This window comes from Vidua chalybeata, chromosome 8 (assembly GCF_026979565.1).
Source record: "Vidua chalybeata isolate OUT-0048 chromosome 8, bVidCha1 merged haplotype, whole genome shotgun sequence".
Lineage (NCBI taxonomy): Eukaryota > Metazoa > Chordata > Aves > Passeriformes > Viduidae > Vidua > Vidua chalybeata.
Window position 1 is genome coordinate 21,210,563 of NC_071537.1, and position 22,578 is coordinate 21,233,140.

Here is a 22,578-nt window from a genome sequence, read left to right on the forward strand (position 1 = left end):
CCAGATACACTTGTACTTCTTCCTCAAGATATTATTCTGTTTGTGTGTTGCTCTTGGGGTTTGTTTCTCAGAGCTGCAAATCCACCCCCATGAATATATTGTCATTTTTGTCCCATCATGTGATTTTTTCTTATTCTTCAAAGTTACAAGTTGTGTTTTCTCAATATGTTCAAACTTCATAGAATCACAGAATATCCTGAATTGAAAGGAACCCACAAGGATCATCAAAGTCCAACTCCTGACTCTGCTCAGGAAACCCCTAAGAGTCACACCACGTGCCTGAAAGCATTATCCAAACACTTTCTGAGCTCTGTCAGGCTGGTGCTGTGACCTCTGCCCTGGGCAGCTGTTCCAGTGCTCATCCACCCTCCAGGTGAAGCTTTTTCTCATATCCAACCGAAACCTCCCCTGACAACTTCAGGCCATTCCCTCAGGTCCTGTCACTGTCACCACAGAGCAGAGATCAGTGCCTGCCCATTCTCTTCCCCTCAGGAGGAAATTCTAACTGCAGTGAGGTCTGCCCTCAGTCTCCTCTTGTCCAGGCTGAACAGACCAAGGGACCTCAGCTGCTCCTCACATGGCTTCACCTCAGAGGCCTTCACTGGCTTTGTAGCGCTTCTTTGGACACTCTCTAATGCCTTAAACTTAAGCTATGTTATATCTAAATAGCTTGTAGTTAAGACAAAATTCTTACTCTTCAACATTTCTCTGTATGGCTCTGAAATGAAAGAGTGAAACTGTTCAGAATAAGGAAATAGAAGTAGTTCCCAGCAGTTACAAGGACTATCCCCTCTTAGAGCTGTTCTCTGCTGTGAATCAATAGCTCTGGATCTGAAGCATAGAGCTTTTCTGTCTTAGAGTTGGGAAGTGCAGTTTATTAGCAAAGCACCTTCCCACTTGCTTGCAGACTCCATACTGTGTATTGGGAAGAGTTTGTTGTCATTGTGATAAACATGCATAACTTCCATTAACATTAATGGGAGCTATGCCAGAATGTCAAGAGAAGAATAACTTCCCAATACAGTAAAGGAATTAATTAAGCTGTGCTTGGTTCATTGGTTACTGTAATGTGATCATTAGACTCAAAGGAAAAAAAAAAAAAAAACAACAACTATTAGGGTGATAGACTAGTTTACTTTGTACTGTGCTGAAACCTCTTGATTTGCCAAGGCAGAAGTATTAGAAGATCAGTTAAATTTGGGTATTTGCTGTACAAGTATGGTGAATGTATAGCATGTCAAAACTACTAGTTACTGGTTCTGTGAGATGTAAAAGGAGCATATTTTATTTGTGCAATTAAATAAGCTGAAATGAGACTTTATGAAGGTTGCTTACAAAGAAAAATCTGACTTGTTTTTGCTAGCCATTTTGACATCTAACATGCTTATAGTAACTTCATGAGGAATTACTCACAGAAATAATTTGGGAACTTTAATTAAGAGAACCACTGCGGTGTGTATTCAAACCCGTTCTGCTGCTCCATTTGGTGTTAATAGTGTTGTGCTTGTTTTTTTCCTATTCTCTGTATGTTGAGTCAGATAGTTATGGGTAGTTGGAGTTCTTGTTTTCTTGTTTGTCTCTATATTAAGCTCCACTATCAAACACAAACTAATCCAGTTATTTTAACTGTTCTGGAAATTCTGTAACCTGTTCTCTCTGCCATGCATCTGTTACTTCAAATAGTATCTCAAAATAAATATGAATGCCTTCTTGAGTGCAGCATGATCTGAAACAAAAAATGGATCTGTAGATAGACTAGCTTGAAATTTTTTTCTTTACTCAGTAGGTAGTAACACCCTGCAATTTATGTAGAAGATAAACCATAGCTTCTGTTAGTGTTCATGTGGAAGGGTTCACTGAGTGATCCAGATCTCAGAGTGCATAATTAGGATCATAGAATCATTAAGGTTGGAAAAGACCTGTGGACTGAGTCCAACCCTTGGCCAAACACCACCACAACAACTAAACCATAGCTCTAATTGCCACATTGTTTCTTGAATACCTCCAGGGATGGTGACTCCACTGGGCTGCCCATTCCACTGCTTAATAAACCTTTCAGTGAAAAAATTCTTCTGAATGTTCAACTTGAAGCTATTTTGTTTTCCAGATACTAGATGCAATTCCATCTTTACTGTGCCTTATGGTAGACAATTTCTTCAGAACACAATAAATAGCACATAAAATACTATTTGTATGTAGAGTATATATTGCTTGGTTTAGGTGAATATTTTAGTCAGTTTTGAATATGCAGAATATATTTTCTTTTTTTTGGTATGAAACAGTACAATGAATGTTTAAGTACTTTAATATCTCCCATTTTTTCTGAACCAAATTTTAGGCTTTCACTGGAGTTTGGTACAAAAGATAGAAATGGAAAATTGCTTTATAATGGCTTCCCAGTGCTCATCTTTCATTTACATTTCTAGAGGGATGCTGAAGATTTTCTCTGTCTTGAGGAAAGCAGAACAGTTTTATATGCATGCCTGGGAGCAATTTATTGTGATTGACTGAACAAATTTTATCCATGTAATAGTAACAATAGCTTGGTTCTCTTCCAAGTACATTTGTTTCATTAGTACAGTTCAAGGAGACCTTGTCTTAGAATAATAGGTTGTTCAAGGTAGAACAATTTGCAATTGTTTTGCAAGTAGCTATGGTAGGAAGTTTTGAGGTGGTGTACTCTCCTAGACAGAAAACTAGAATTTTTACAGGGGAAATCAGTTAAGTCAACATGGTCTTCTGGTGGTGCAATTGTGAGTGAGAAGTAATCCCCTGCTATAATGAGGTGATTGTACAATAGCTGTGAATTACAATAAAGAAGGTACATCTTGAGATGTATTTATGCTGTTAAAGTGACAAAATATTGAATGACTGTATAATGCTCAGCCATATGTGCTGTAGTTATAACTTCTTTATTTTAAGGTAGTTTCCATCTTAGCAAAACTCAGGATTTTTCTCTTAGAAATTTCATGTGCAGTGTAAGAGTCTGAATTCCATAAATCAGTTGATTTCTACATACCTGATAGAAGTTACTAATGCTCTCTAAGTAGGATCTATCACTGCACACTGCCAGTTGTCACAATTCATTGATGTGCTGTAGAATTCTGCCTGAAATGTCTTTTCTCAGTTTCAGTTCTTCCTCAGTGTGCAGGAATGCAATCTGCTAATCCTAAACGTGCTATGTGCAAACTGGCTTGATGTGCACAGACAGATTAGTAACAATTTAAGAGGATTTCTATGTTTGTTTTTGTTTTAAGGAGTCCAAAGCACTTTTGCAGTAAGCCTAGACTTCTTTATTAGTGTTGAGGTTTGTTTTGGGTTTTACTTGGTTGGTTTGGTTTTTTGCTGGAGGCTTGGTTTGGTTTTGATATTCTGAGGAGGGGAAGTGGAAGATTAGTTTATTGTAACACAGGGAGTTGTCTAGATGTGTGTGATGTCTGGTAAGGCCAGGGTAAAACGAATTTTACAGGCTCCTACTTTGGTATCTTCTGAATGTGCAGCCTACTTTACTATCAGAGTTGTTGTCTTTTTAAAGCCTCATTCTGAAACAGTCCAAGATTTGTTGTATTGCTAGCTCTCATTTTTTAACATTGCTATCTTTTCTTCTGTCTTGAGCAATTTTTAAAATGGATAAAGGATTAGCAAGGAAATTGGATACAATTTCTTGACATAAGAATTCTACTTTTGGCTTTTAGCAGAGGAAAGAAAGAAAGAAAATGTTGACGTGATTAATGCTATAAGTCATTTAATTGCAGGAATGACTGCAACAGCATTGTTTTCCTACATTTGTCATCCTAACCTTTCCAAAATGTTAAAATACTGAATTAAACTGGGATTTTAACAGATAAAACTTGGAAAAACCAAGTGTTTATTTGGGCTCATGTAAAAAGTTCTAGAAGACTGTATGCTGGGGCCGGAGCTGAGTTGTTGAGAGACAAGTACTGCTCCAAAGGGTGGGCTTTTAGTATCTCTAAATCAAGAATGAATCGTCACTTTGGCAGTTATTTCTGCTGTTTGAGGAAGCAACCTGGGAGTTAATAAATCTGTATTTAGACACAGCAGGCATGACACACAGTCTTTCAGCAAAGATTAGCTGGAAGCTAATTGTTTCCTTTGTAACTTCCTATTGGTTTTGGAGTGGTGGCAGAATAGGAGCAGCTATTGAAGATATCAACTTGAACTAGTTGAAGTTGGTTTCATTTCTAATTTACTCTTTGAAGGAGGATATTGTTTAGTATTTGCCTTGTGGTTGTCCATGGTAGCACCAAGTGATCCTTTTAGATCAAGGCTTGTTAAGTGATCCGGAGAAATAAAATGATGAAATTCTTGTCTGCTATCTGGATTTATCTGTATAGCAAAAATTCCAGGAGACAACTGGAAAGGTCTGAAAATGAAGACTTCTCATTACCATGTTGCATTTCATCAGTAGAAATATTTGACTTAGTAGGCTAAATTTAAATGTAAATAGTCCTCTGAGAAGCTGGTAATGGTGGCCATGCTCCTCTGAAATTTCATTTAATGTGAAAATGACTACATAACAGATTTTGGTCTCATAAAAATCAGCCTGTCCTTTTGTGACAGGTGCGTTTGTTTTTCTGGAAAATAATAGTAAAATTAAAAATGGCAGAAGAAAGTGTAAATAATCATTTTAGAAGTAGAAGCAGTGGTGGTGATAGTAACTACTCCCTGGTCAGATGATGTGATGAGGTAACAGGACAAAATCCATACCTTCTCCCTGGAGAGTGAGGTGCTAGAGAGGGAACCCATCCTGGTCATCTCATACCATCTTCCATAGGGCACTGCTGTATGCTGATATGTGTTAAAATAACCTGTGAATGTAGGAGTGCTCTTTATAAACCTAGATATCTGCTGTCACTGGCCACTGCTGTCACTGGCCAGTCATGGGTGGCTTTTAGTTTTCAGTAGCAATTCAGTCCTTCTAGACTGCCTCGAAATAAGAGTAATCATGTTGTTGTATTATTCACAGTTGTTTTTATTAATATGGCATTTTTCCAAGTGTGGGTTATGTCATGTTACTAAAGGGATGAATGTTGTTAAAATAATGGATCTGTGGAAATAATTTTTGTTAATAAATGGGTGGTCTAACTTAACTTCAGCTTGTTCTTTTTTATATTAAATTGCTTTGATTCAGTAAAAGTAGTTTTTGTACCTCAGCTGGTAAAAAGAAATGTGTTTATATTTTCTTAGAAATAAAAAGTGGTGATGCTGCCTTTGAAATCATATGTATAGGGAGAGCTTTCATACCAGCATCTGGCATTGATTGGTTTCAGATTGCTTTATGGTTACTAATTAATGTCCTCACAGCCAACTAATGCAGCAATATATTTCCATCCTGAGGACTTAATTTTGAGTAGTAGTACACTATGTAGAACAACTAACAATTTACCAACAGAATTAAGATAATAAGACCAAATTCTCTTTTAATGCATACTGGTATAATCCCACTGATATCAGTCACATTCCATCAAAATAGATATGAGCAGTAAATAGTCTTTTAGGTTAAAAGCATCTGAAATGGATAGGGATTTGTTCTGGAAAATTAAAAATAGGGACTAATGAGTTCACCTTTTGTATAATAACTTGTTAGCTTTTGCATAGTGGAAACAGTTTTATGTTCGTTATAGCCGGTATGTTTCAGTATTGATACTTGTCCTGATCTTTCAGTTGATTTATTTTTGATTATTATTATGATTCTCCTCTTAATGAAGTTTAGATAGATTTTTTTTGTTGTTGCTGTTGAGCCATATCTTCTAATGCATTAGCATTTTTTTCTACAGAGCCTGTCTGAAGCGTGCGTTCTGTGCCTGTAGCTACTTAGGTGCTTCTGTTTTAAGAAGCATTTCCAAATCTTGCATGCTGTATTTAAAAAAAGCAAATTTGCATTTTATGTCAGATTATCATTTTGACAGCCTTCTAATCTACTGTGTTGCTCATAAGTGAATAAATAGATGGAATTACAAATTGTTATCCATGGGAAATCATTTAATGATGTAATTACTATTAATATAGCAGCTAACAATAATGATAAGATTAAAAAAAACCTCTAGAAGGAATCCTTAAAATGATGTTGCAGTTTTTGTCTTTCTGAGAAGGGAAGTATCTCAAGATACTTACAGTCCAAAATCCCTTGGTTTTAGTTTTCCATGGATGTTAAGATAAATACAATTATACTTATGAACTTCCAATATAATAGGTTTTGTGCTGTAGAGAAAATGATACAAAATACCAGAGTAATGAAAGTGAATTATAGGTCCAAATTAATTAACACATGTACAGTTAGCATTTCACATGAAGTACATGCTGTTTACTGTGCTGGATGTTGAGGGTTCACAATTAGCATGCCCTGCAGCCAGTGCAAGCAGGCAATGGGGATATGGGGCTGTTGGCTTGCCTGGTGCTGCTGAAAGCAGCAATGTCCCTGAACAGAAAACAATAGTTTGCTGAATGACATTATTGCTTAGACTGTTCTTTATATTCTTCTATTAAGCATACCTAAAAATATTTTTAAAAGTAAATGGACTATTATATGTGCTCAGATGGAGATATTTTTGACAGATTTATTATAAAATCAGATTTACCAAATTTCTGTATTATCGATGCATCAGCTGAGGATTTCTGTCTCATTCAATAGCATTAACTGTCCTCTATGACATTTACAGGCCCAGAGTATGTCACACCAAATTTTGGCCACAAGATTTTTCAATTTTTTTTTCACCCTTATAGTACAATCCTCATCAATAGCATGCATTCCAAAATACAGATAATGCCCTCGGTCCCCCCAGAAAGTTAAAAATTTGTGAATTTGAACACATTTTCAGAGATGCTGTTTTTGCCTATAGTTAAAGGATCAGTTGCCAGTAGTATCATAAGACATCCCTGTTAAACTGGACTTATTGGGATCCCAAGTGGGCCAGGGCTTTCCAGATTCCCAGATTCTCAAAAGAAATTGGAAAAGGAAGTTGTTAACTTCAAAATACACCTGAGTCAGAGAATATTAATTAGATCAGGAATGTGCAGTTGCTAGCGAAGCATCTTCTCAGTGCTTGGTGTATGTTGATTTTGTTCTTGTTGATTTTAGATGTGAATATAATATTTCCTGTTGTACAAAAGATAAGATAAAGTTCATCAGGTACAATCCTGTGTTTTTTTTTTTTTTTTTTTTTTTTTTTTTAAGTCAGTTGCCAAAAGGTTGACTCTTTTTTTAAATCAAAACTAGCATTCTAGTAAATGTAAGCTTTCCATTGCCTTCCACTCCTGCCAGATTAGGTCTTGGAGTTCAGTGCTGAGGTGGAGCTGATCGTGGGAGTCAAGTGTCAAGTGCCTTAGCAGGGATTGAATTCAGGAAAAAAACAAATTTAAGAGCAATTTGCAGTTCTTTTTCAGAAGTACACAGGAGTTGGCAACTAAATTATCTGTTCTGTGAAAATTACTTAAACTTACTGGAGTGTTTGAGCCGTGTGCCAAGAAATCCAGGTAGTGTCAAACGCTGCTTTCAACTCCAAATAATTATATGTGACTTCTGTAATACATTTAGTTAAAATATTTTTTTTTAAAAATTAGATTTGTTACAATGAAATATAAAAATTACCATGAGGGAAGAAATACATTTGTTTAAAAAAATCTATTTTGCTTTTTTAAAAATATATCTTGGTAATCAGAATGGGTTTTCTTTTAGTTTATGGCAAATAGAAACACTCCTAAATGGATTTGGTAAAGGTATTGGTTGTACCACCACAGCAAATCTAAAGACATTATGGACAAAATTTGCAAAAAGAGAATCTTGTGATTGGAACAGATAAAATACAGTATTTACATGCTTAAGAAATAGTAAAAATAAGTTTTTTGCCATTCAGTTATTGGTGACTAGAATAAAGCCCCATTTGTTTATGTGAATGGCTAACATTAACTGCAGTGGAGGAGCCACATGCCATCTCTCTCCTAAGTGATTGGCAGAAGCATCTGATGGAAGGGCTTGAAGTTCCCTGCGTTGGACTACAACATTTCCATGCTGTTTCTCCTGGAGACATTTGTGCAGAATTGCTGATGTTACTGTAGCAGAGACAATAAAAAAGGAGTTGTGCAGCCTATATCCTGTCTTGATTTTGTACCTAGCTGGTACTGGAATAAAAAGCTGTTAGAAATGTGGAAGTGTATTCTTTATCCAAAGGTTCTTGTTCTTTTGTGAACTGTTAAAGACATCTCTGTTTGTACACGTAGCAGTGAACTTAATGGATTTGCTTCAGTAACAAAACATTCTCATTTTGAGGGAGTACTTCCCATTGGGAATACTATGGCAGTTTTATTATCTTGTGAGAGCACGTATGAGTTCTCCTCCAAAGCGTTGTTCACATGCACACTGTGGACCAGTATTCCCCTGGAATCTCAGCTTGGTCTGTTCCAGTCACAGATTTGGTGGACACAAAGCATTTCCAACTAAATGTGCTTGGAAGTCACACATGAGGAATCCACAGGCTTTTCTGGGATTTGCCCATCCTGAGGCAGTAATTTTTCAGTTGATTCACATTCTTCTTTCTTAGAAGATGGATCATTCCTTAAGAATGTTGAATTTTGGAGGGGGGAGCGTTTCCATGTGGAACTGTGGAATAAGTATATGGTACAACAATTAGGAAAGGACAATCCTGAAATACTAATTCCTAAAAGGATCGACTCAAAGCCTAATATCACCTTTTCAGTGTTTTTGACTTGGTCTTTAAGAGGGCTCGTAGTCCAGTAAGAGAAAGCCTTGAAGTTAGCGGGAAGACACCCTATTTTAATATATATTTTTTTTTTAACTTCTTTTCTCTTAATCTCTTTTGGAGAAGCTTGTTTATTAACTCTGGAAGAAATAAACTCCATATCAGCTTAGATGGAATACTCCACCACAATGCTATAAGCCTTACTGGATATATACAATAAAGTTGAGGCTGAATTTGCACTCTTTGCTACTGGTTGTGATGGTTTTCTGTTTCTTTGGAAAAATATTGTGATTCAGTAGTGCTAATCCCATCAGTTCCAAATTTATTTGGTGTTCCTGAAGCCTTTCCTGTTTTGAACTTCTGTTAGAAAACCCAGTTAGAATCTGGCTAATTATTTAATTTCTACACCGCCTAGCTGTTAGTGCTAAGCGACATAATTGACATAATTGGTTGCTTTCCTGACTGGATTGTCTGTCTTTGTGGCATGGGGTGACAGGCTCTTACACAGGCTCATGTTTGCAATCTGAAAAGATGCTGTTACCTATAAGCCATATCTTGACATTTACATGAAGCCCATCAGTTTCTAGTGGACTATCCTGGTTTTGTTTTGTTTGGTTTTGTTTGTTTGGGAGGTTTTTTGGTTGGTTTTTTTTGTTTGCTTCTTGTTGTTGTTGTTAGATCTAGGTTATATCCCATTCCTTCAGAACAGATCTCCTGTAGAGATCTGCCATCGTGCCAAAAGTCAACACACTCCTGAGGCATCTTCAGTGACATCTCTGAGGGATGTCTCTGTTCAAGCATTTTGTACATTTTTTCCTCATGGAGATCATCTACTGTTTTCCTTCCCAGCCCACGCCTCCATTGTGCCTTTGGTGCAACATCTGGGCACGATGCATTATTATAGTAAAGAGTTTTAGAATCAGTATCTTCCTACACCTGCTAGGTAAACTTCTAAGGTTCAGATACTGCTTGGAGTCAGTCACTGTGGGAACAAGATGTGGAAATAAAATATTAACTGAATAAACGTGAATGTTGTTTAGTAGTAATGGAAAATTCTATGAAATGTACTTTATGTAGGCAGGCTCGCAACTAGTCGTCCTTCATTCTTTGTCCAAAAAGATTGGGATTTAGAAATGGAAGGGTGAAGTACATTTTACATTTTCCAGTACTTGTTGCTGTGGCAACATAGATGCATAATTTTAAAGGCAAGCATTTTTTAGCCTTTGGGGTAGATAGCATTTAGTGTCTTTTTCCTACTTCAGATTGAGAAATGGGATTTATGTTTCGTCAAATTTTTATAACTAGCATACGTTTGCTTGAAATATGATGTATGTTATGTTTGTAAAATCTATAATAATTTCTAAATTAGTAAAAAGGGTGATTTCCAATTGCTCTGGCATGCCTTAAAAATTAAAGGTTTGCTATTACCGCAGAAATTATAATCTGTGTTACAAGAGCTTTGGTAAATAGTTTAATGCACTGGGAATTCTTGACAACAGATAGATGAAGACCTGCCACTTTAAAAACTCCCTTGCCTTTACTGCTTTCTAACTCCAGTAGTCAAAAGCTTTTAAGCTTTAAGTGCTCTGTCATATTTGTGGGCTTTTATAGCAAAGAGTAGAGCAGACAGCAGTGATGATGGAAAACGATGGTAGGTAGACTTAAAATACTATAAAGCATAGAGACAATTGTATGTAATGCCTGGAATTGAAACCTTTTTGAATGAAATGATCAGCCATATGTGCCACCCTTATGGACCCTGTAAGAAGAAGAAAAGAAATGTACCGTATTGCTAACTGTGCATGAAATTGCAGTGTTAGAAGATATTGACCAGATGTTTCAATCTCAACAAATAGCTTGTTATGTGACTGAGTGAAAATCTCTCTGCTGCTTTGATCACATACACCTTAAAGGAAGAAGTAATTTAATAGAGGTTGTCCAAGTTCATCATTGTCAATAAACTTTGACTTGACCTTTGCCATCTGTTTTTGATACTGTTGCTGATAGAAGCTGATAGGCAGCTGTTTACAGTTTGTGCTATGTGAATTCTGTGCTGCCAGACAATGAAAGAAGTCTCTCCACTTGTGGATTTTTTGCTGTCCTTTTCCAAGTGTGGGTGTATTCATTGAGACTGCACATCATTTAGCAGGGAAGTGTGGTTGACATATGCATGTTGCATTTTGAAAAGAAAGTTTTATTTTACTGTTACAGATATGCAAAATCATACACGAAATATCCTAAAAATGTCACTTTGCAACAGCATCGGCTTCACTTAAAGAGCAGTACCTAAATACATATACAGTGTTTTACACTGCAGAATTTTAAGGTATTTTTAAATTGCTTATCCGTTTTTTATATCTATTTGAAGTGCTAATTCTTTACAAGTACAGTAGGCTGAGTAGAGTTACAGTTGCCAGTGAGTCTGTCTTACTGTACCTGGGCATGATGTTCCATTTTCATGTTTTTTATATCCTTCTATTCACATCTGAGCACCACTGCTTCTGACCAGAGAGGAGCAAGATTTTATGTAGTACTTTATTTGCCACTTTTCATTATTTCACACCCAGTCTTCAAGAAGGATGTTTGTATATTTTGATTTCTTTTACTGATAAAGACACTCCTAATCCTTACTTCATGCACAGCTTTGCAGTATTGATGATTTTTTAAAATAAATAGTTGTATACAATGAAACAACTGCAGAAGAATCCCAAGTAAATCTGGAATTCTTTCTGTTGTGATTACCTTCAAGTAGCTGTCATCTGTGACAGTGATGAAGAACTGGTGTGACCAGCCCTATTCTGTAGGTCTGTCATCTTTTACCTGGTTTTGGGAAGGGAATGCCCAAAGTTTGAGGACAGGGAGTGACACATCAGATCAGGCAGTGGGGAAGTGGTTGTTGTCTCAGGTTCTGCCCTTCAAATGGGAATAGGACACAAGGCCAGCTGTGTCTCGGTTGTGTTCCTTGTAAGGCCTTGCAGGAGACATTCTGCCTTTGGCCTCAGATAACATAAACTGACCTTCAGAGGAGAGGCTACAGCACTTCAGGTATTTGAGGCAGAACTGTAACATTATAAATACAGCATAAGAGTGTGATGGAGTAAGGTATATTGGAATTAAGTGTTATTTAAAGGGTGCAGTAAAAAAGAGCACTTGCTTTTGGTCGCATTGAAACTTTGGGATATGGCTACTACATCTTTAATTACAGAAAATATGCTTGTATTTCCTTGTACAGCAAGAAGCTTACAAATGAGACTAAAAATAAAACTGTGAACAAGCAGATGAAGAGCAGTGATAAATAGGAAATGGAATACAGAAGAATAGCAGCACTGAAGATAGTTATTTGGATTATAGAATTTTTTTTAAGACACAATTTGTTAAATTTGTTTGTAAATGTAGAAGTGAATGAAGTTCTGCTCCTGAATGATTAATATTTTGATAGGCATCTTAATTTGAAAAGCTGTAGCAAGAGGCACTTTGTGGCACCATGTTAAAACTAATAGATGTTCCTGTGCAGGGATTTGTATCGCACATGTTGAGCCAAATACTGAAAAGATTTAGATATTGGTCTCAGTGCAAGGCTTTAAATAGTCATTTCCTTTAAAAAATGTTATCACTTTTATCTAATTTGACTGGAAGTTGCTTGAGGGTGTTGTCATGCATTTTAACAATATCATTTCCTCATGCAAGATTTGGCAGCTTCAGCTAATGGTGGAAGAATTACTGTACAGGACATGGGGCTCCTTTTCACAAGCCTGTTTTTATAAAGATAAACTTATTTTTTCCTTTTCCCATTTTTTTTTTTTTATATGGCCACTATGTGATAATAGCTTCGCAATGTTTAAAAATCCATCAATGAAAATAAGAGAAAGGAAGAAATTTGCAAAGGTATTGGAACAAAGTGTAGTAACTCATCTGTTTTCCAAGGTCTTGCTGCTGTTGTCTCGTAACAGTGATTCTGGAATTAGGTATACTGGGTCTGCTTGGGATGAAGTTAATTTTTCATAGCAGCCCATATGGTTCTGTGTTTTAGGTTTGTCACCAAAACAGTGTTATTTAACACAGCAATGTTTTAGCTATTGCTGAACAGTTCTTGCACAGCATCAAGGTCTTCTCTGGTTTTTTCACTCTGCTGCCCCCAGCAAGTAGACTGTGTAGAGGGAAAGAGGTTTTGAAGGGACACAGTCAGGACAGCTGACCAAGGTGATAAACCAGGCCACATAGAATATGGCCAGCAATAAAACTGGAAGGGAGGGCGTGTTTTTCCAAGTAGCAATGGGCTCAAACAATGCCTGGGCATCAATCTGCTGATGGAAGGTAGTGAATGATTGTATTTGCATCATTTCTTCTTGAGCCTTGTGGTTTTTTCTCATTGTTGCACTTCTCCTTCTCTCCTTTATCCCTTAAAGTGGGAGGATTGAGAGAGTTGCTGGGTGGAGGCTTAGCTGCTGGCTGGGGTTACCTCACCACAGTAGGGATTTTAAATAAATGTATAATTAAATCTGTAATGGTAACAGACTTGCATTCCTTTTGAGCCCTAGGTGTATCATATCATACACAACAAATAAGTGAGCTCACTTGGAACAGTGACACTCTTTTTTTAGCATTGTTTTGTGTATTATCAGGCTTTTGAGTTTTTAAGATAAATTATTTGATTTTTGATCCCATGTGTTCTCATTTTATATGGCCATCTAAGATGAGTTGTGATTTACTTTAACATCTAGAATATTCCTAAAAGTATTTCAAAGGGGTTTTAATGGACAGGGATTTAATGGACTGTATATATATATCTTGGTGGTTGGACATAACAGGGACATAATTGGTGAGGGGCACATCAGGCAGGTAAAACCTTTTGAAAAATATATGGACTCATTCTAAAATCTAGAATATAAAAATAAGGGATACTCCATTCCTGTTTTGATTTACACTTCATGAGTAGTTGCTCACATTATTTAGTTTAGATTTTAGCAGGCATGTTAAATCTTAGCTAATTTTAGGTCCTTGGAGTCCTCTCCTCTGTGAACTGCAATTTAAAATAAGATCAGATTTGACAGGTCATGCAGAGAAGAGTCCAGCTTCAAATAACGTACTTCAGATGCACTTCAGATGTCTGTATTCAGTGTTAATGAGTTTTGAAGATCCTTCACTGTGAAGGGGCATAATGCTTCCTGTTGTGTTGTCAGTTCCTAGGCATTTGGGATTCAAGTCCACAGCTGAAAACTCCTATGTGCAGAGAAGGTATGTCAGTCTAAGCAAAGCTTTGGATGCTTTGGCGTTGTTAGTTTAAGATGACTGACAGATGTGGAAATGCACTACTAGCTGCCACTTAAAAAATTAATTCAGCAACTTAGGCAGAGAACAATGTGGTTGTGAGTGTCTTCATCAACCTCCTTGTTCCAGTTATCAGTGTTGTCCAGTTAATGGTGACACTTAAAGCAAAGCAGAGAGTTGGAGTAAAATGAAGTAATTTCTAAAGGATCTTTGTTATCGACAGAAGGCTATAAAGCTGCTCTAAGATTCATCTGTAGGATGTTTCTTTTTTTAAGTCTTATGGTAATGTGTGCTGAGACCCAGCAGAAGAAAACTCATTTTGTAAGGAAAGTGTCTTTGCAACTGAAGACAGTGAGGTAAATTGGTAGGGTCCTCCTCTACAGTGAACTTTGCAGAAACAGCAGAGAAAAGCTTTGAATGCAGATCAAGTGTTGTGATAGGGGATGCTGGATGCTGCTCCTGTGGCAGAAGCATGGCATTCTCAAGATAAATAGAGTAAGCCTGGGAAATTCAAAGTTAAGAACTTTCCCTTTCTCGAATTGTATAAGGCCACTGATTTTCTTTCACATAATATAAGGGGCTTTTTCCTTTTTTTTTTTTTGGAGGGGGGGTGTGGAGGGGTATTGGTTCTCAAAAGTCAAGTAATTTCTAGTGTTAGAAATGCTTCTAGGAGTGCTTCTGTAACTCGGGAGAAGGGTTGTTTCCAAAAGCCGTTTTCTCATCAGACAAAAGTGGGAAATCGGTGTACCACAACTTTGAGTCTGAGGATTTAAAAGAGTGGGACATAGTTCCAGAGACTCCAGGCAGTCTCACAAAGTCACAATTTTTCAGAAGCTTTTCTTGTTACCAAGTTTTCTTGGCATCTCAATGTCTTGAAAGAAAAGATGGTGCTGTTCTCTGCAATTACCACCCACTCCCTGGAACACAAAGGTTCTTACGCTTCTCTGATAGCTAAAGCTTGGCCAGAGAGTTCATCTTCTTCAACTCTGATCATCAAAAACTACATGAACAGATAGCCCTGCTACTGTGAACCCAAGTTAACCTCATGAAAATAAGGAGAGAAGTATTTGTCACCCTCTAGTGTGTCTTGGAGTAGCCAGGGTGCTGACTTCTGTTGCAAGTACCGGCCTCGGTATTTGATCATAAGAAATAATGTGTCTGTAGGGATATGGTAACCTAATATTGGATTATGCTTATTTTGAAATCAGCTGAATTTTAAGACAGGATTGTGCTAAAGGCAAGGCATAAATATAAAAAAAATAATTGAAATTAAAGTTTTCTTGGCATTCATCAGAGTGCATACAACAAAAATATGAGGAAAATGCAATCTGTTTAACTCAAGAGAACGTCTGAAAGGTATTCTATTTCCTGTGCTCTTTCCTCTGTCACAGATGTTTATGCTAACTGAAAAGGTCAGGACCTGTCCTTGTGTGTACCTGATGCCCAAGCTGCATTGACAGAAGAAAACTTTAGAGCAGAGAAACATATTAGATTTCATAAACCACTCCCTGAGTTTCGTTTGTGGTATCCCACTCCTGAGGCTGTCGTGTTCTTTCATTATATGTTCCTGCTTTTGACACTTCTGTCTTTGGTCCATTAGCAGCCTCAAATTCCCTTGGGTGCTGGTGAGGATTCATGGTGTGGCCAGGTGCCAACCTCTCCTGACCAGACTGTCAATACAGTTTGTTAGTAGCTGCCTCTGCCTAGCCAAACCCTGGATAATTAACTCATTATGCTGATTCCCGCTGAGCTGGGTCATTTTCTGTTTCTGTCTAGAGTCTTTTTCATTCAATTAAATCTTCTATTTCACATAAATCCATAAAACTAATTTTCAATCTCTATAACCATATACCTGGCGTTAATGTGTGCAGTTTGTTATGGTCCTGCATATGATACTGGCTGTAATGCTGCATGGCTGCTTCACAGTGATAAACATCTCATGATGACTGACTCCCATTCCCATTTAGAATGTTTTAGCCAAAGAGTCACTGATAACAACAATGTGTGAAATAGCCCAGAGAAGTCTGTGTTTTCATATCAGGTTATTTAAACTTAAAATCCAGTTCTGGGTCAAATTAAAAAAGAAATCCCCAAGTACCTGCCTTGAAGAGCCTCTCTTGTTTTTTTCACATATATGCAAAAGATGCCTTCTGTGGCTCATTCCATGAGGTGGAACTTCAGTGGTGTACAACAGAGATATTTCTATCATTCAGATTCATCAAATCTGTAATGTGATGTCTGCTTTTACAGTTACTAATATGCAGCCTCGTAGCTGAGGAGAGGAGAATCAGATGAGTTCTGCTACTGACAGCACCTCACCGCCAGTATTGTGGGAATAAGAGCAGATCATTCAAAGGACTGTTGGTAACTGGGGATCTGTGATGAGAGGGTCTTTGCAGAAACACTGCTGAACTGCTTTCCCATCTTCCTCAGTGTTGCTTAACTCATATACTCAAATGAAAATAATACCTATACAGTGGGAATATCCTCTCACTATATAATACCTGTATTTTAAATAATCATGAATATGAGTAGAGCTGCTGAAGTAGTCTGCACCATATACAGAGATTCATCTCAGGAAGGTCTGGATCGTGACTTTTGATTCTCAAGTATAACTTGACTTAAATTTAAAATCAGGATTGTAACAGCTTATATATGGCATGTATCACATCTGAGTTCAAACTGAGCTGGTGCCAATAGCCAAAATTGTGATATTTAAATGGGAATTCTTTTTTCAGAGATCTATATGAAATATTAGTTACTACTGCTATAAATGTTGTCAGACTTATATATAAAATATATATCATATGATAAAATGTTGTAAGCCTAAGGGGCAGTTTGAAGTCTTACTTTTTTTAAAGATTTTTTTGGGTTTGATTCTTTGATAAATGTTATTCATAGTGATCTCTATTAATTCTTGTCATTTGTGACAGTAAAGCGTGCTTGCATTGGGCACAAGCCTGCAGGTGCTTCTGTTCTTACCCATGCAGAATTTTGTTCTATATTTGCTTACAGTTGGTCACAGCAGTTTTCATCTTCTTAAATTATCTATTCCACTTAATCATACCTCCACATATAAAGGATTGTTGTTCCTGAGACATCCTAAATGAACACTGTGGAAAAGCATGTTATGTATGTCCAAAGGTGTCAAATACAAGGATAAAATTGATATCCTTGTATGAAACGTATTCTCTTATTAGGGTTTTTTTTAATTTATATTAGAGTGGTATGGAATGGATAAGCAGAGTGTATGCATTTCACGAATGAGAGATTTAATGCTGCCACCATCGGATGATAAAATCTTTTTTCTCCTTAAACTTTATTCAAAATTGCTCCAAGAAAGAGACCTTGCAACTTTTGTCCACCATTGTCTTATTTATAAAGACTTTACATAACTAAAAGTTTATTTTTTTTCTCTCTCTTGCGCTTCCCTGTGGAGCTGGTAGTAATAAAGTGACTAAGTCTGTATTTGCAACTTAGTTACTTGACCTTTCTACAACCCACAGCTAGCACTAATGCAGCTTTGTAATGGAGACATTATCATTTATTTAAATCTTGATTAGGAAACAATTATAAGTAGGGTTTTAGTATAGCAGAAAATTGCTGTAGCCTTTAATTCATACTATAGATTGAATGGATAAGCTTGCTGACTGTAATTAGAATGAATTATAATGACTTCAGTTGGCTGACTCACCACCAGCAGAGTAGGGCCTATGATTGTTCCTTCATATTTATTTTTTTGATTCACTCTTGATTTCACATTGCTGATAACTGCTGTTTTTTAACTTAGCACAAAATGGAGTTACGTTTACAGCTGAATGATACATTTGTTAAAGGGGAGCTTTATGAAATAACCTGGTGCCTTAGCAACATTGTGCATCTGCTCTCTTTCTTTACAATTCAACTGACAGAGCTGCTCTTAGTAAAGGTGGAGATTAGATACTTTCATGTGTGGTTTAACAGTGTAAAGAGAGAGCATTTCCTTTTTGCATGCAATTTAATGGTAGATACAAATTATTATTTTGAGTACCACTTAGCTTTTATATATATTATGAATGTTGCATAATGTTACTTACATTTCTCAAATGTCTTGTTTTTCTTATGTGCTCTTTTATTTTTATAAAATTTATTATTTTTATTTATTTATTTTTTATTTTATTTGTTTAGGGTGGTTTTGTGGGCTCTTTTTCCTTTTTTCTTTTGTATTTTCCACAATTTTTCTTTGAGGATACCATATGTTGCTTGATTAAATGTAAGTGTAGAGGCAACTCCTTTGAGCAAGGAAACTTCTTTTTGTATACCTTGTAAAAACATACTAATGTACTTTATTTATAATGAGCTACATTTATTTAGGTTTTACATTAGGTGTTACAGGCTCAGTGGGATCATTAAGGGTGAATTTTGTTTTCTTTGCTGCCCTTTCCTCTTTTGTTGTACAAGATGTTTTTTACTTCAGGCATGCAAGTGTTCTTTAAGTCAAAATGTAGGCATGGAGTTCAATATGGTGAGTGGAGAGAAAAAATGGCAAAAATAATATACCAGATATATTAACATTGTTTTGTGGTTTTTTTTTTTTTTCTCCTGCCAATCTGCAGTGGATGATTCAGAAACCTCACAAAGCTGCAACTTTCTTCGGGTGCATTGGTAAAGATAAATTTGGAGAGATTTTGAAGAAGAAGGCTGAGGAAGCTCATGTGGATGCCCATTATTATGAGCAGAGTGAAGAACCAACAGGAACCTGTGCTGCCTGCATCACTAGTGATAACAGGTCAGGGGCTTTTGATATTTTCTGAAGATACAAATGCAGTTGGCCCAGTGAATGTAGCCTAATTTGCTTGGAGTATCCAGCCTTGAAAAATTGTGATTTGAATGATAAAGTGTTATTACTGGTTTGAGACAACACAGGACTGCCTAGGCCATAGTTCAGGGCTGGGCAGTGTTAATATACTTTCAGAGAATAGCAGTTATATTATGGCCAGAAAGTGTGAGATAATAATATACTACTTCTTCCTGAACTTGACAGCTTCCACTTGCTGTGGAGAAAGAAAATATGTGGGAGACAACAGCTGGTTAACAAGTATGTTTATGCAGCCTGTGTGCAAGCTGATTGGTACATTAGGCTTATACTTGATTGGCAAGTGAGAAATATACCTCAGGTGGCCCTGAGTTTAGCGAGACACTGAGTTTAGCTATATGCTGATAGCTGTCAGCATACAGCCGGATTGAAAGGGTTAATTTCATTTTATACAAGAAAAAAGCTTTTTGTTTTTTTATTGCACTTGTTGAGAAATTCTCCTACTACCTGTAATTCTGTTTGTCTACATTTTAGAATCTTATGAATTTGTCTTTTTTGTTTTCATTTGCTACTTTTTTGCTATTAATTTTTATTGACCGTGGCCCTTTGCTTTCTTTTTTCATACTCTACTCAGAACTCTTGAACTTGTATTCTACTTCTTTGCTGATTACCTTCTGACAATTTGTTTAGAGATTTCAAAGCCAGCCAATTAGGTTAGCCTTAATTTTGAGACGTTACTGGCACACATCAGTCCTCCCTGATTTCTGACAGCATTTAGATTTTCTGATGCTACATACTGAATCAATAATGAAACTTATATCCGTTACCCTGAAGAATATTTTCTTTTTGGCTCAGAATAAGATAAAAATATCTGTCGTTATCCTTTTTGGTTTCCCTCTGTGGCTTTCAATGCCATTGGTCCTGAGGACCTGCTCTTTTCCTTTCAAAGCAGTATCAGGAGTTAGTAGAATTTATTAAGGTGAGATAGCAGTCCCCTAATTGAAGTCCACACCATAATTTCAGATAAGTTGGTGAATGTTCTGGGTAGAGTTAGAAAATGTGGTAGACAGCAGCATGAATTGAAATGAGAGACAGAGGAGGAAGTGTTTTCCGTATAACATGTAGAACTCTAGAACGGTGTTAATTAGAGCAGACATCTGAGAGAAACCCCTGCAGAAGGCAGGAGCAGCTTCAAAGGTAGATGAGGTTTTTCATGACCATGTCCAGCTGGGTTTTGAATATCAGAAAGGATAGAGGTTGCACAGGTTTTCTGGGCAAACTGTTCAAATGTTTGATCATTCTTCATGGGAGAAATTATTTTGATGGTACTCAGTTGCAGTATTCCTTCCAGCTTGTGTCTGTTCTTTCTTGTGTTCAAGAATAGTCTGGTTCCATCTGCTCTGCAAACTTTCATTAGATATTTGAAGAATGCAGGAAGGTCTCCCCTTAGGTACCTGTTCTTAAGGTTCACCCAAAGCCTTTCTGCATTTAAGTGTTCCAACCTCCTAATAATATTGATGGCCACTGCTGGGCTCACTGCTCTATGTTAGTGTCTTGTAATGGAAAACTCAAAGCTGGACACAGAACTCCAGATAAGGTGTAGAGACAGAGGTTCTTCTCCTTTCTGGATATATAACTTCCTTTGTACTCCTGTCTGCATGTTTGTTCATATACACCTGGGTGTGATTTACCTTCTCTGTGTCATGTGCTGCTGACTCATGTTCCAAGCCTGGTTCACCAGCATCTCCAGCTCCTTCTCTGGAAAACTGTGTGAGATCCTGTCAATATTCAGCCTATGTTGTTGTGTATAATTGCATGACTTTGCATTTACCTTGAAGCTTTCTGCCAGCCCAATTCTTCAGGCTGTTGCATATCCACTGAATGACAGACAGCCCTGTCCTCCAGCTTGTCAACCTGTCCCTCCCAATTTAATGTTGTGCATAATGTCTTACTCTCTGGAATGAATGTACATACTCTGTTGGGGAAGGAAGTTCATTCATCTTCATCTGGAGTTTTGACACTAATTATGTCTATGGACTTCCCCCTTCATCTCCAAGATCCATATTCAGTTTTTCAAAGAGAAGAAAAGCAATAAAGATGTTTTTGCTGTGTGAATCTCTCTATCTTCAGTCACATAGTGTCTGTGTATACATGCTGTAGCAAACACCATTTTCTAGATAACATGATGGGAAACTGACATCAAGACTGTCAATAGGCACACAATATGAATCCAAGAAAACCATGTGCATCTCAATGGAATTTAAAATATTAGGTAAATTTGTTCATAAGAATGTCTGCAAATACTTCTTTGACTTAATAAGCAGTATTTTTGGTTTGATAACATAAACCACTCTTCTTTCTTAATATCAAATATTTGCTCAAGGACTAGACAGGGGCTTCGTCTCAATCGATGCTTAAGAGCAGCAGGGAGTTCATGCTCCTTGGGAGAAGAAAAAATAGCTGATGGTTGCTGCTAAAGACTTTATTGTACAATATTCCATCCTGTGAGAGAAGTTTATTCTCAATCTTTAATTACCCTCTGATTGTTTTTTGGTTTTTAGCATTTTCTATATTGGTAAGAATCACTTCAACTTTGCCCCAGTTGATAATACTATTTATTGATTTATCGCTTGTCCCAGCTCAGATATGTGCTAACTTCCTTCTTCAACTCTCTTGTCTCTTTTGGAGCACCTGACTAGTAGCACTCCTGGTTTTCCTAGGAAGTGACTGTATATATTTATGTTCCAGATGCCCTGAGTTAAATGTTTCTTGCTTCTGCTAACTCTGTCTAGCTTTTTGCAGGAAAGGGTTCTGATCTGATGCATGATTACCATCCTGAATTCTCTAGTTTAGCAATACTAATATGCTTTCTTTTCTCAGAGCTTTTCAAGAAAATCCTAGCACATGATTAAACTCTAAAGTAATACCTACGCTCTGTCATAGTCTATGACTTTGATTTGTGTGTTCTGCTTAGAAATAACCACATGCACAGTGTCTCCATTAAGCTGTTTCAATTGAAGCACTCTGGCTGTCTCCAATTACTGTATTTCATTGAAAAAATATCTACCTAGTCTGTGCCCCACATGTTGAACTTAGTGCTGTCAGACTTACAGTTTTAATTTGGAAAAGTTCAGTGCTTTGTCGCCAGTGTAGCAATCTTTTATTACCCATATGTGCAGAGCATCTCTACAGTTGGATGTAGCCACACAGAGCTAGGTTTACAGTTTCAGGGGCATGTGGTAAGTGAAAGGAAACATATAGAAAGTCTTTGCTCAGTTTTCTGGAACATAATTGCTTTTCACTTAGCAACATACGTAGACAGGCAAGATTTTTTTTTTTCAAACTATGTCCTTGATGGATATTACAGTTTGCCAAAACTGAAAGATTTAATTTCCTTTTAAAGTTTGATTTACAGAAAATTGCCATTGTTATGCACATGTCTTTCTTGGATTCACTTGGTTCTCCACTGAATTTCTTGTCATTGAAATGGTAATAATCATGAAGAATGAAACTTGTTGCCCTGTTACTTGTAATGCTACAGAGCCTTGGTATATTTGTTCATAAATTTTTCTCATTTTTTTCTTTTTTCTCTTTTCCAAATGTACATTAGTTTTCATTGTATTTAGATTTTAGAATTAAAGAGATAAGCCCCAAATCTACTCATGGGATGAAATGACAGAGAATAGTAATTTTGATATATTCAGATAAAGTTGGTCTAAATTTGTTGTCATTTTATATACATGACTTGTTTAACTGACAAGGATTGTCAGTGATGAGTACTTCAGGAAGTTTACTGGG

At 36.8% G+C, this 22,578-nt stretch overlaps 1 protein-coding gene across 2 annotated transcripts in view; it reads left to right on the forward strand.

The window, feature by feature from the left end:
* The window catches only part of ADK (adenosine kinase), a 271,565-nt gene that overhangs the window by 103,893 nt on the left and 145,094 nt on the right, over positions 1-22,578 (forward strand). For both annotated transcript variants that reach the window (XM_053949546.1, XM_053949547.1), the window contains exon 5: positions 18,581-18,753. In XM_053949546.1, the coding sequence (XP_053805521.1) occupies positions 18,581-18,753 (173 nt within the window). The remainder of the gene's footprint in view (positions 1-18,580; positions 18,754-22,578) is intronic.